General features: G+C 37.4%; 1 protein-coding gene across 6 annotated transcripts in view; it reads left to right on the top strand.

Moving 5' to 3' along the window:
* LOC144030431 (histamine N-methyltransferase A-like) overlaps positions 1-14,431 on the top strand; it is a 47,123-nt gene extending 32,692 nt beyond the window's left edge. For 3 of the 6 annotated variants that reach the window (XM_077536728.1, XM_077536729.1, XM_077536726.1), the window contains 2 exons: positions 8,962-9,050; positions 12,651-13,250. In XM_077536728.1, the coding sequence (XP_077392854.1) occupies positions 8,962-9,031 (70 nt within the window). In that variant the 3' untranslated portion in view covers positions 9,032-9,050; positions 12,651-13,250. Of the gene's footprint in view, positions 1-6,274; positions 6,354-6,450; positions 6,473-8,961; positions 9,051-12,650; positions 13,251-14,340 lie in introns of those variants that run through there. The other 3 variants (XM_077536732.1, XM_077536731.1, XM_077536727.1) reach the window with 3 other exon arrangements.
* The last annotated feature ends 73 nt before the right edge of the window (positions 14,432-14,504 follow it).

Below are 14,504 nucleotides of genomic sequence, written 5' to 3' on the forward strand. Positions count from 1 at the left end.
TTAAAACACTTTTCCATTACCGGGGCCCCTTGAATCTTAATTCATTTGTCCACATGCAATACAAAGTAGGTGACAAGGTCAGTAAATACCTACTGAATGAGATGTGAATGTTGACCTTTGAGAACAGGTGGAAATGAGTTGAATGCGTGCGTGCGTGCGTGTATGTATATTCTTTATACTTCATATGAGAGTGTTTTCATATTCCATTTATGTGGATTAAGTATTTTCAGAGGTGGTTTGCATTTATTATTTAATGTACACTAAACATGTCTTGCGAATATGATATTAGAATCAGTTAATAACAGAACAAACTGAAAAAAAAAAGTAAGACCTTTCCAGTTAAACTGATAGTGACTTTCTATCAAAATACCAATCAGATTTATTAGAATATAACAAATCTTTAACAAAAAAATACATTATATTTCTACTTAAAGAGGAAGTCAACTCAAAAAGCAACAAAATACATCGTTTTTATCTATCTCATGGGCGGCCATTTTGCGGCTTGCTATCAACCAATCACGGCACAACTTCAGAAAACTGGTGAGCCATGATTGGTCATTTTCAGTCGACAGCAAGTGGCAAAATGGCTGCTCCTGAGATGGATACAAATGGGTTGATTTTTTTATTTTTATTTTTTTAATTTGCTGTAAGACATAAAAACATGGCAACAATCAAATATTTTCAATATAAATCAACAACTGCCAAGAGAACAGCAGTTTACAAAGAAAAAAATTACAAAGATAATTCTTTGTTTGTTTGTTTGTTTGTTTAAAACAAACAATTTTATTTTATTTTTTTTAATTCTTGCTATTCAGTCAATCGGTATTTCGGTTTTCCATGAATCTGTGATATTTATAGAATTAAAATGATTTAGGCAGCATTGTTTGAACCTTATTCACAGAGTTAGCCTTAGCTAGCTATCATGCCCATTACACTTTATATAACCTTTAGCCTATTTACAGTACAGTTATGATAGAATGAACTACATGGGTTGTTTTGTTCATTGTAGAATTTTACCAAAATGTGGAAAAAATATGAATAAACGCTTAGTCCGGTGAACATCAAAGGGTTAACTCTGAGTTTGTGTTCCGTAATTTACGGCGTTTTGCGGCACTCATTCCAAATGAAGGACCGCTATCAAGCTAGCTCTGCCAATACAAGAGCCGCTGTTATCCTCCCACACTAAAGGCTTCATTCTTCTCTCCACAAATCTCAGCTGCCACTTCCAGCTGCATGTGCCATTTTGCGTGGCATCCATCAGCCATCAAATGTCAGGAGCTTTAGAAGTCATAAGCTTGAAGTATCTTTGGAACACACAGACAATTTGCTAGCTGTAATGTTGTGTCAATACCGCCGCGCACAAGACAGATGTGGTTATTATTTTGTCATTTCAACATTTCACATCAGTTGGAGAACCTCACAGATTCTGCTGTCCAGTGCCCGAATGTCAACTAATGAGCGGACAGGTGGAAAAGAGCAGCGAATTTGTTACCACTGACAGAAAGCACTGATGGATGCAACAGCTGTGAACATCCACAAATCAGCAGTGGCAGGCGGGATAGTGCATAGATCACCATGGGCCGCTACACTAAAACGTGCTGCATGGATAGATACAGTAAACACATACAAAAATATATAATAAATACGCAAAGCTTTTTAAATGTTTTCTTTTTTTGCCCTTTTTTTTTTTTTTTATAAATTATTTGACATTTTTGGCATTTTCATGGGCATGATGGTAGTTTTCTGCTTTTTTGGACATTTTATGGTCACTTTTTGGACATTTTTAGGTAATAATTAGAGATTTTTCATCTACCTTTTGACTCTCAACCTAAAAATTTGGACTCTGGCATTTTTTAAAATTTACTTATTTTAATTTTTTTTTGTATGTAAATCATTAAAGGGATACTTCACTTATTTAGCCCATTATAGCAATAAAAAGTTAATATTTTGTCTATAATTAATTTGATACTTTCATTATTTTTCACGTACAATTAGTACCTTTTAAAAACACATTTTGCAACTTGCTGTCGACTGAAAATGACATCACAAGGGCTCAGGTAACCAATCACAGCTCACCTGTTTTCTTGGTTTGGTCATGTGACAGCCACAAGCTGAGCTGTGATTGGTTACCTGAGCCCTTGTGATGTCATTTTCAGTCGACAGCAAGTTGCAAAATGTGTTTTTAAATGTACTAATTTTACATTAAAAATAATGAAAATAACAAATTTATTATAGGCAAAATGTTAGTTTGACTGCCAAAATGGCTAAATAAGAAAAGTATCCCTTTAATTAATTTAAATATTTTATCTAAAAAATTAAAAAAAATATGTAAAAAAAACAAACAAAACAAAACTCTATACTAATTTCTTTTAGAGATACACAAGAGAGGGACGATAGAAATGTATTTAGCGTATAGTGTAAAAATGAAAAGAATGGAGGATGATCGTCCAGCCATCCATTTTCTGTTACTACTATGCAATATAATTTGACAGCAAAAGCACAATTTTCTGGTCAGCATTTGTTTTAAAATGTTTCTAACGTTTGTATTTAAATACAAATATTCCATGTATCATCTTGTACCACAGTGCAAAGCATTGATCTCGTCATCATAACCTGAATTTCTCATCTGCGCTTTGTTGCTTCTTGCCGTCTGCGCTAACACAAGCTTACTTACATCAGGAGAGATTATAAACCGCTTCTTGTTAGAACTCCAATCACTCCAATTACATTTTCACCAAAGTGACTTTTCCCAGTCATCCGGCCGGGGATTTCTTTAGCCATCAATTAGAAATGTCGCTTCTAATCTGAGTCAGCTTCCCAGACACTGGTCATTTCCCATTAGAGTCATTTTCCCCACAATCCCGTGGAGCGATAAACATCTCCGTGGCTCGATAGAGGAGACGTGGAGGAGACCGTAATTAAAGAGGTGCCATTTACTCTCAGTCAGGCCCTCTCAGAGATCTGAATCTGCAATTACCTTTTAGAAAATAGCATTGTCAGGACAAGAATCGCATTAATAATGGCCCGCATCTCTCTGGCACAGTACAGAATGCGATCATTTCCACTGAAGTTGCACTTTTGATTGTTTATCGCTTAACTCGGGGGGTTATCGCCCACTCGAATGGTTGTGAATGTACACAGGAAGGAAGCAATGGTGTGGGCGACTAGCTGTGCAGGTAGTCTCGTGTAAGGAGGCTAACCAAACAACATCCTCCTAATCATTGTGATATCATGGATAGTCGTCTCCTTCTCTCCCTCTCTCTGGCTCGCATGCTGTCTCATTCACGCAGCGAATCAGCCCACCCATGCGTGACTTTCCACATACTTTATCAAGTGCATAAGGACCATTTGCACAGAAGGCAATTAAAAGCTTTAGTGGTTCCTGCAGGCAAAGGGGTAGTTTGGAGGCCCCAGTCGACACATGAGCCAGCACCTTATTGGAGAGGGCTGGATTTGTGCAACAAAATAGCTTCCGTAATTTATAGCAAATAGACTGTAGGTGGGGCGTGCGGGCCAAGACGAACGCATCTGCATTAATCAAAGTGAAATTACCCGGGACGTTGGCTAATTTGTAGAGGGCCGCCTCACACCTGCCCAGAACAGGGGAGGGAAATGAGTGACTAAACACGGCGCGAGGAATGTGGTTGCTAAATGGCAATATTAAATGAAAGCGCCAATTGGATTTTATTCCTCATTCCAGGAAAATAGATGGAAAGGGTGATGGAATCGCAATCAACATTAATAAAAAAATTTGGCTGAGGCAGCTTGAGAATAACTACAGTGGAAGCTTCTTCATCAGGAAAGCTTTTTTAACCATATACGTATATGTTATAGAACAAATCTTAATTGTCATATCCTCCTGACTACCAGGAAAAAAAATATATTGTCCAATCATGTTTATTTTGATATTCCCAAATCTTTGTGAAGTAACTGGAATAATGCAAAATACATTTTTGAAAAAAAAAAAAAAAAAAGTTTTTATTTTTAAGCATTGATGTGTCCACCACAGAGGACATTTTTTTAAAACTTAAAATCCTAGGCTCAAATACAATTAAAATAATTCAAACAATACTTTAATGTGTTCTTAAGAGTCTTATAGAACACATGATAACAACATTTAAAACCTAAATTTGTTCAAATATAAGTGTTTTACACTTACTTCCCTAAAAAGTGCTTGCACTGAGGGAAGCCATTTTCTTTTATGATGCAAACAAAGGTAGCAAAGCCCCACCCCTGCACATTTGTTGTCATTGGAGAGCTCTGACTGTCCTCTATAGAGCACAAAAGGAGTTAATTCAACCGTATGCACTGGGTGGGAGATATTCAGGCTTAAAAAGGTCCACTACAGAGGACAAATTTGAATTGCTGGTAGTCAGGGAGGTTACACGTGTAAAATAAAAAATAAATAAATAAATAATAACAGTCGTGAAGCCCTTTGAGACTTTTGTGTAATTTTAAGAGCTATATAAATAAACTTGACTTGACTTAACAACAATAATAAGGTGGCCACTTGTCACAGCGCTAGCCACCAGCTAGCTTGCGAGCTAGCGGTCTTGGGCCTAGTAATTACTAATAAGGGTTAGTGTTAATGAACACTGTGAGTACGTTTACATACATGCAGTCAAAAAAAACTTTTAAAACCTAAATTTTGGTCATATTCAGGTTTTGAAAAGCCATGTAAACTCGCAAAATGCCAAATATGTGTAATCCAAATTCTTCGTAATTAAAAACGCATATCGAGTTAAGGCGATTGATTGGTTTTACTTTTGCGCACGCTCAATTTGCAAGAAAAGTTTCTTGAGTCTTTTGAGTACACAAAGAACTGCTACCCACAAGAAATACACAAGGAGAGATAAACAAAAATGGGCAAAAGTTTGACACAGCACACCATTGCACTTTCTGAGCAAGGAGGAAAACTACTTTATTAGTGTGGTGAGTGACTTGAAAGTAATTTCTTGTATCAATGGTAGTAATAATTACACCGTCCGAGCTATTCTGAATTGTTCAAAAACCGTAATTTAGACCATAATCCAAATAATGATGGCTTGTAAAGTAAACGTAGTCACTCAAGTTCTTACATAGTGGGGAAGAGGATCATCTCGTGCAGGATAAGTGAGTCACTGGGCACCATCTTCGCCACACCCAAAATAATCAGGAAAACAAAAATGGTTGTTTATATTTTCTCTCCACAACTCTCTTTTATCTTTGCAGGTTTTTCACCATTTTTATTTAGAAACAAATCTCTGAATTCACCTTACAAGGTCTTTTAAAGGTCCTGAAACCCCTCAGTATTTTTTATTTTTTTTTGATCACACATGCAAATGCACTGGATGCTGATTATCAAGGAGTGTGGGGGAAATTGGCCTAGTGAGAGATAAGCATGTCCTTAAAACGTCCATATGCAAAAGTGGCGATAGGGAGGATTATCTTCCAATCACTCCACACGCAATGATGGATATATAGGTCAAGATCAATGTCATGATTTTTCTATTTATTTCCTTTTGGAGCCCATCGCACGTTTTCCCCCACTACGTGTCAACCAATGTTGTTCATGGCAGTAAAAAGAGGAGACGTTGAAGGCATTGTGGAGATCATCTTGGCCCTTCCTTGGCAGCTGGTGACCTTCCTAGTCTGTGTGCTATACATGACTCTCACCAACCACTTTTTCTCCCCCCCCAGCCTTCAGAAAGCCCGGCTGTCTTTATCGCTCCCTGGGATCAGCAATTGCTCACGGACAGTCTCTCAGTAATGCATCCACGCCGGGTATCTCTTCACTGCACCGCTATGTGCTTTGCAAATGCAGTGTACAAGGAGAGAATACAAGAGAAGTACGGTGGGGGTAGTTGGTTGCGTTTCAAGTAACTTTTTCCCATTCAAGCTTCAAACACTCAAAAATCATATATGTCAGCATCAAATGAGCGTTACAAAAATGGGCATTCATACTGAGATTTTTCAATGTGATGCGTTGTCGTTCTTATTCGCAATTAACAGTAGATACCCCGTTTATGTTCGTCGTCATAGTCACCTCTAGACCACAAAACAAGATCCACATTGGCAAAACAACAAACCGAGTTCAAGAGTACAGTTTTAAGCTTTCGGTGACTCACAAATTATGCAGAGTGAAATATGGAAAAACATTTGGACCCCTTCCTGTTTTGAGCGCTTCATAAGTGTCGTACCACAGGCTTAATTGGATGAATTTCTCTCTTGACGAGGAAGTGTAGCCCCAGGCACAGATAAAAGACTTCTAAACTCTCTTTTGTGCGGCGTGCAGATGAAAGGCCGGCGAAGACAGGAGCTTGTCAAAAAGAAGCGGCTCCTGGCAGGTGTGAAGCGGACCGGAAGAACGACAGGTTATCATCAGCCCGCCGCATGAGAAAATGAGTTGTGTCGCCGTCAAGTCCTGATGTCTTATTCTTACCTCTGTTTGCACCCCCTTCAAAATGACAGGCGCTTCATTGTTTACAAATAGGTGAGAGCTGTACTGTTGCTCATAGCAGCGTCATTATGCCATGAATTTAACAACTCAGTGTTTTAGGAGAAAAGAAAAAACAATTTCCAAGAGTTACACTGAATAAGCTAGCCTTGAAACGGAACAACTAGTAGACTGATTCATGTTCATTTGTAATCTTTATTTTTTTCTGATAACCCTAATAAGTTAAAGGCACGGTCTTCCGTATTCACTCAAGAGAGCGGGGGGTGTCTTAGATGGGGCTGTGATGTCACTCCCACGGCAACTTGACGCACAGATTTTTTTTTCACTCACTCACTCACTCACTCACTCACTTAGCTTGAGTGAGTTTAGGAAAAAATCACCACCACACATTAACAGAAGCCCAGAGGTGTAGACTGAGAATGAGTTCATGTATTTATAAAGTGCATTTTCCTGAGTGAAAACGGAAGACCCTGCCTTTAACACATTCACTGCCAGCCCAGCAAAAATGCCTTATTTGACGTCTTTTTCCGTCAATGGCAGTCAATGAGTTAAGATGAGATGTAACCAAAATTGACGGATTTTTAAGCAAAATTTGCCTTAAAAAAGAAAAAAGGAAAAAAAGGATGCTGCTATATAATCACAAAATATATTGGCACATTGTGTTTAACACATTCACTGCCAGCCCAGCAAAAATGCATTATTTGACGTCTTTTTCCGTCAATGGCAGTCAATGAGTTAATATCGGCTATTAAAATAGCCAGGCACCTAACTTAACCATTATCCGATATGGTTTTGGACTTCACCTTGATATTTGATTTAATTATTGATCAAACATTAAAGGGATACTTTACTTATTTAGCCCAATATAGCAATACAAATGTAATATTTTGTCTACAATTAATTTGATACTTTCATTATTTTTTTATGTACAATTAGTACTTTTAAAAACACATTTTGCAACTTGCTGTCGACTGAAAATGACATCACAAGGGCTCAGGTAACGAATCACAGTTCACCTGTTTTCTTGGTTTGGTCATGTGACATTCACAAGCTGAGCTGTGATTGGTTACCTGAGCCCTTGTGATGTCATTTTCAGTCAACAGCAAGTTCCAAAATGTGTTTTTAAAGGTACTAACTGGACATGAAAAATAATGAAAATATCAAATTTATTATAGGTAAAATATTAATGAATAAGTGAAGTATCTCTTTAAACATATAAGCAGTGTAGCAAATTGATTGCTGGGTGGGCTATTATTTATTTTACTTGGTATGATTTGTAATTGTTTTACTGCGTGTGCTCACAACAAGCAAGAAAAACATTGGCTTCATTGTTTCTTCTTTTATTTTTATTATATTTTATAATAATAATAATGTTCAAGAGTGTAATGCTTAATTTCATACTCAAACTATTGAGAAGATGGTCTTTGGTTAAATTGCTCTCTCGTTTTCATATCAAGCGGCATATTAATAATGGATCCAGTGTGTAAATTCGCTCACTGCTCTGTGGAGATGAGCTATGAAGAATGGCAATAATTGGCCATGGCCACGCTGGCAACAGAGCATCTGTTTCGTGCTGCACAATCAGCCCTGTCAGCATTGTGGGGGGAAAAAAAACAAACCCTCAAAAGATTGGTTGGAAAGGAAACAAGGAAATCACTTAGTTAAGGAAGAAAAAAAAAAACGGAACCAAGTTCAATTTCATCTATTTGGCGTTTCATTAGACAAAAGCTTCTGCTCTCTTTTCACTGTTCATTTTGCAGCAAAGAGTAAAATTATGATGCGGGAGATATTTGGCTCATTGCACATTTTGTTCGCGCCAATTTGAATTGTCATGTCACATTTTATTCAAACAGGGGCATGAGTGTTTACTGCAACACCAATCAGAGTGCATTTGATATGTTGTTAGTGTCAGTTAGCGGTACTATTTTACTTGTTTGTACTTGATCCTTCAACCAAAACAAAGGTCAAATAACCCAAATATTTTATTCTGACTTTTTGAGATAAACATTCAAACAAACAAAAACAACAAAAAAAACTATAAGTTAGATAATTGAAAACTCGTAAGGATTCAAGAGCCACTTACAACTTTTCGAAAGAATTTATTAAAAACACCAAAATCAGTCAATCAAGCAGTTGCATATTTTATATATATTAAAGTCACTTAGTAAACACATTTTATTGAAAAACGTGATAAGGCAAATTGTTTGTTGTTGCTTTAACCCCTTATCATACGAGCAATTTTGCTGAAAATGCTTTAAAAAAAGTTGCATTCAAAGTAAGTTTGAAGCTGTTCCTGAACCATTTAGAGTATCGGCATAGTTTATATATATTTTTTAAGAATGTTTGCCCGCCACAGACCATCTGAATTTTAAGGGGGTAAAAAAAATATTGGTTGTTATACTACCATTTTACTTGTAAAAATAGTTAAATTGCATCCTTTCATATCTCGAAAAGCTCTCCAGAATATAAAATGAATGTATTAGTCTCCATGGACTGTATAATGTAATTTTTAAAATGTGTTGCAGGATGCTGAAAAATAGATGGCGGGCCGCAAATGGCCCCTTGGGGGCCATAGTTTGGACAGCACTGCTCTAAATGGTCCATAGATGCCACTGTGAGTGTACATTTTTAATATAGTATGTCCATAATTGTGACTGTATGCCTCCTACCCAAAATCGGTTGGGTAAGGGTCCAGGCCCTCATAGAGGTAAAAACTGAATATGAAATAGATGGATGGATGGTATTTGCCAAGCTAAATTAGCATTACATGGCTACAATTTTTTTAATTTTTTTTTTAAATCTACAAAATAAATAAGTAATGGCAAATGGCGACTATCTTCAGCTTGGATTTTATTTTGTTACCCATTTTTCTACTGTTTCCATTTAAATAATTAAGGAGAGGAAATACTTTAGGCCCTTAGATCAGACAAAAAGCTACATGAAATCACGTTTTTGAATTTCAATGTCATAGCAGTGCAAATGACAGCCTCGCCATAGATCTGAATTGCAATGAATGCGCCGAACAAGCTGCCGTGCACTGTAATTACGTCGGCAGAGATTTATTTTTGAACTAGTGGTTGACAGGCGTTCGTAATATGGATTTACTTAGGTACAAATTAGCATTGATGATTCTTACTTAGGTTGAATAAAATGTGTCACATCAAGTTACCAAATGTCCTGTGAGGATAAAGTATGGCGCAATACATTTGATTTTTTTTTTTTTTTCCATGTCTTCTGTAATCCTTTCTTTTCATATTTGGCCATTACCATATATTTTATGGCTTAGATCCAAATCAGCCTTAATTGGAATCTTTTCAGATGACTTCTTTGTTCACTGTTATGACTTCATTTCCAAAAGCCTGGAGAGAAGCAGTTAGACTATATGTCACACTCAATTTTGCTCTCAACCTCACGATGACCAAGTTCTGATAAGGTCAACGGGCCTCATCTTGTCACTGTGGCCTTTTTCTCCTACCTTATAACTTCCGTCTCGATCTGTCTTCATCACTATAGGCCATTGAATTCTTGCCAGGAAGAACATTAATACTATTTGAAGGTCCTCTAATTAGACTAAAATAGATTCCATGTCACCACTGTGGTCATAGAGTTATTCCCTCTGGTATCAAATGTATCAAACGTAATAAGAAATTTTTTTTCCCACCCCCTCCAGATTTTAAAAGGTGTGTGAGGTGCCCAGCTGTACCTTATAGATGATATTAAAAGCATTCAAAATACGATCTTGAGCCTTCCTGCATTTTGCCTGCTGACATATGCAGTAAAGTCTCCTTGCCCTTAAATTAAAGAGATTCAAATCCCTGATAAGGATCCCTGTATCTTCTTGTCTAGTAGTCTTATCTTCCAGCCCCTCCACTTCAAGACAGGTCAATGAATCATCCCTATGATACCTGATAGGAGCTTCCATATCAAAATGTGCAAGATCAAATTGTTTTGTTTTTTTTCGCAGTTTTGCAGGGGTTTATCTTCGTTATACTGTACAAACATTCAAGGCGGGCGCGTATGAATGTCGACTGATTTGGAGCATAGCAAACTTTTATCGCTCATTCTACAGAATTGTGTCCATCCATCTGAAAGGGGAATTAGTTATCACAGGCCTACAGGGAGCCATTATAGAGTCTTGTCTCAGTGAATGGCTTAACCCGAGCCGCTTTTGTGTTTGCTATAGACGGGAAACATCAGAGAGGCCCACGGAAAGACAATTCGAAGGCTGGCTGAGAATTAACAACGGTTGCGGTTTTCATCTCTCACATCAAGCGTTTCCTTGACCCGTTTCATACAAAAAGCGAACACACGCAATAAAGACGATGAACGAACCGCTCCGTGCTCTGACACGTTCCACTTGAGTCCTTAGTTCAATCAAGAATAAGAGAAGATTCTAAACCTTGACAATTAACTCATTTGCTCCCAATAACGTGTAAACACGTTTTTTGTTTTTTTTTATGTTCTAAGTGTCCAAAAGACGTTTTTTTTGTTTTTTCTTATCCGAGAGCATACAGAAGGCTTTGATGCAGCCTCTCAACTGCAAAGAACGGCTGCAGAAATGGTAGTTATTACACAAACGGCCAGAAGGTGGCAGAAGAGCAAAGGAGATCAACCAGGGCCATGCAGAGAAAAAAGCTAAATTTACTTTTTAAATAGATTTGTGAAAACTGATGAAACGTAGCTCTCTTCTAATGCTAATTGCTGCAAAACGGAAAGAGATAGAAACATACTTTTTTTTTTTTTCCTGATGAAATAAGAGACTTTAATCTTTCTTTTGATAGGTTCCATGCTTTTGTAGCAATTGAACACAATATTCTGTGGGCCTTGCAAAATCAGTCAAAGTTCAGTAAACCAGCCGGGAGCGAACGGGATTGCTTCTGTGGAAATGGCTGGGAGTGAATGAGTTAATAAGAGGCATGGTGGTCATGTGAGGGAACAAGAGGATCGCAGTTCATACCCGGAATGGTATTCTTACGTTTGGGGCCTTAATTTAATGTAAGCACCATGAATGAATATTAGACTGTCTAGGTACACAGAGCACAAGTCAGAAACGATGATGACAGGTCTGAATGAACCCTAGAAAAAACAAAAAACAAACAAGGGTGCTACATGACTACCAGTACACCATATAATAACGCTATGATACCACAAGTAGGAAGTACTGGTTCTTCTCTGAATTTTTGCTACAGTTCTTATATTAGACTAGAGCTTATTACACCGTGAAGGGGTACAGGATGTTGCAGCCAGTATAAAATAAAGTGACGGCCGTGTATTTGTTACCTTCATTGGGGACTTACCTGACTTAATGCGCCGCTTAATACCGCCACTACCATGTTGCAATTATACAAAGCATCAATACTTTACAAAAAATGCAATATAACAAGACTTAACTGTGCCACTGACATAAATAAGGCGGATTTAAAAATCAATATTTATCTAATAACATGACAAAAACATCAAGGTTTTAATTAAATACGTCATACTGGCCAGTGATGCTGATTATTGAATGTAATGTTTGATTGTGTGCAGTGCTACCGACGTGTTTGGCGAGTTGAATTTGTTCTGCTCTGACCAACCAAGCAGAGGACAGAAAAATCGATTTATTTTATTTTTTAATCTCGCTGATCGGCTCCAAAATCGTATAAAGCCTAAAAATTCTTAATGTAAAAATCTTCTTCGTTTTGGGCTGTACCATGGCTGTAGTCTATTATACTGCACCCTGGTGGCCACGGTGCACACACCAGGAGGAGTTGCAATGAATTAATCATGATGAATGAATTGCTATTTTTCTCAAAGTCATGATCAATGTTTTTGTTTACTTTTGTTTGGATTTTCGTGTTTTCCTGCGTCCCACTTTCATGTCTCGTCTATATTTTTTTGACAATACACATTACAAAAAAAAATTATTTGGTTTTTAGGAGAGGTTGGAATGGATGTATGGCATATGGAAAATCTAACATCCAGATGCACATACTGAACGCAGTTCCACCAAGAACACATATTTGAATTGAAGTTGTAAATGTAGGTCAGTTCTGATAATTTAGGTCAGTAAAGAATCATTGTTTTATCTGGTTAACCTTCTCAAGCTTGCAGCTAGACACTGTTGCTGCTGATGCTGCGTAAGTGCTAACCTTTCACTGTGCCTGTGGGATGCCTCAAATTTCATATGGTCATATGGTCTCTTTTTTTTTTTTTTTTTTTTTCCACACTACAGGTCTTTCATTCACTGTTTACAGTATTTGTTCACATGTGAGATTTAACAGCAGGGATGTCCATGCTGCTCATGCTGTCACTTCCAAGGTGCCAAACATCCTATCCAGAACAATCAAGGACACTCAAGACTTATGAAATAAACCAAGATTAAGAATTCCACTTCAGTGGGACCCTGCTGATAGGAAGGGTGCAATTTTTGTTTGCAAATCATAGTGATTATTAAATGGTATAGCCTGGGTTGGCAGTGCCCGAGGTGAGTCAAGCAATTTGCGCTTCCCTGTCCTCATCACAACCCAGCACATGTCCAGTAGTTGGTGTAGTTCAATCATAACAGTGGTGCAATCAGACCAGTATTGTGCAATATAATAAAAACAAAAAAACTCACTATTTCAACTGACAATGAACAATCATCACAGGTTGAAGTGTATTTTAATTCTACATTGTACTACATAAAGGAGTCGGCATTCCAAATTGTTACTTCCCACGCCACAATTTCAGTTTGAGCAGCTGAAATGATGATCTTACTATTGACACACAGAATTAATTACTGAACTTTTGTAACATGATGTATTTTGTCCTTTTATGGCTTGGTCATGCTCCCTTTCTGTCCAGCAATGTAGAAATGAGACAAAAGACATCAGAGTTTGTGCATTTTTTATGGTATCAGTCACATTGTGTTGTTTGCATTAGTCAATTGGTTGTGGCTTTCTCATTGAGAGACCAAATACATACATATCTACTTAATTTGTAATTCATTTTATTAATTTCATTTTTTAAAAACCTATTTACTTACCTAGTTGTGACATTAATTTATTTTGTGTCTCATTTTGTTTTACTTGTCTTGATTACAGAACTGATTTTTACTCCATGTAAAGCACTTTGCATGCCGCGATGGTTGTTTGAAAGTGCAGTGTAGACATTTTCTAGCCATGCTCAGTCATGTCAAGAAAATACTAGAAATTAAAATAGAAAAATAACATTGATCAAAATATCTTGAAAAAAAAAGCCTACGAATCGTTTTGACTGTACACGATGCTATGTCAATAACTTTACTGAGGGTAGCATATGTGCACCTTGTTTGTAGGATCCTTTGTTGACATTTTTAGCGCATGCGCGATGGCCGAGAGGCAGAAAACATGGCTGGCTGTATAGACACAGCATACATAAAGAAAGTTAGTGGGCGAAATCACCGCTATTTAATTAAGCACTAACGGCCGAAGGATGGAGGAGGTTTACGGAAATGTATTGGCGACAATTTGGATTTATTGAAAGCCCATATGAGACGTGGGATGATGACTAAATTTGGTCCAACTCACCTGTTTCCTGGCCACACATCTGCTTTGGGGACATTTACTCTTATTTAATACAAAGCCCTGCGCTAAACTGGGTAATTAATTCTTCATTGAAGTGTTTGTGGCGCCGAAGGGAAGGAGGGTCTATCACATTACATTTAAGTTTGTGGAAGTACGTCACTCCAAAAACAACCGCCCCGAAACACTCAATAGTCAACAATCATTAGTTACATGGGAGAATTTTCTACAAGCACCACACCTTATGCTTTATTTATTTTTGGAAATGCAGTGATTTTAGGACAGTGACACTTGTCCTGTGATTTGACAATTTCAATGGCATCTGGTCTCTAGTTTTAACAACTGAATATCAGCTTACAAAATTCTTCTTTTCAAATCCAGTCTTGGAGAAACGTGCAGTCAATGTGGACAACACGTATTGAGAGAGGACAACCTGGAAAAAAACATATAAGCACCCTTCACTATATACACCAAGGTACGGAATCGAACCCATGATATGTTTTTTTGTTTGTTTGTTTTCTGTGTACCAACCATACATGTCAATA

This window comes from Festucalex cinctus, chromosome 11 (assembly GCF_051991245.1).
Source record: "Festucalex cinctus isolate MCC-2025b chromosome 11, RoL_Fcin_1.0, whole genome shotgun sequence".
NCBI classification, from domain to species: domain Eukaryota; kingdom Metazoa; phylum Chordata; class Actinopteri; order Syngnathiformes; family Syngnathidae; genus Festucalex; species Festucalex cinctus.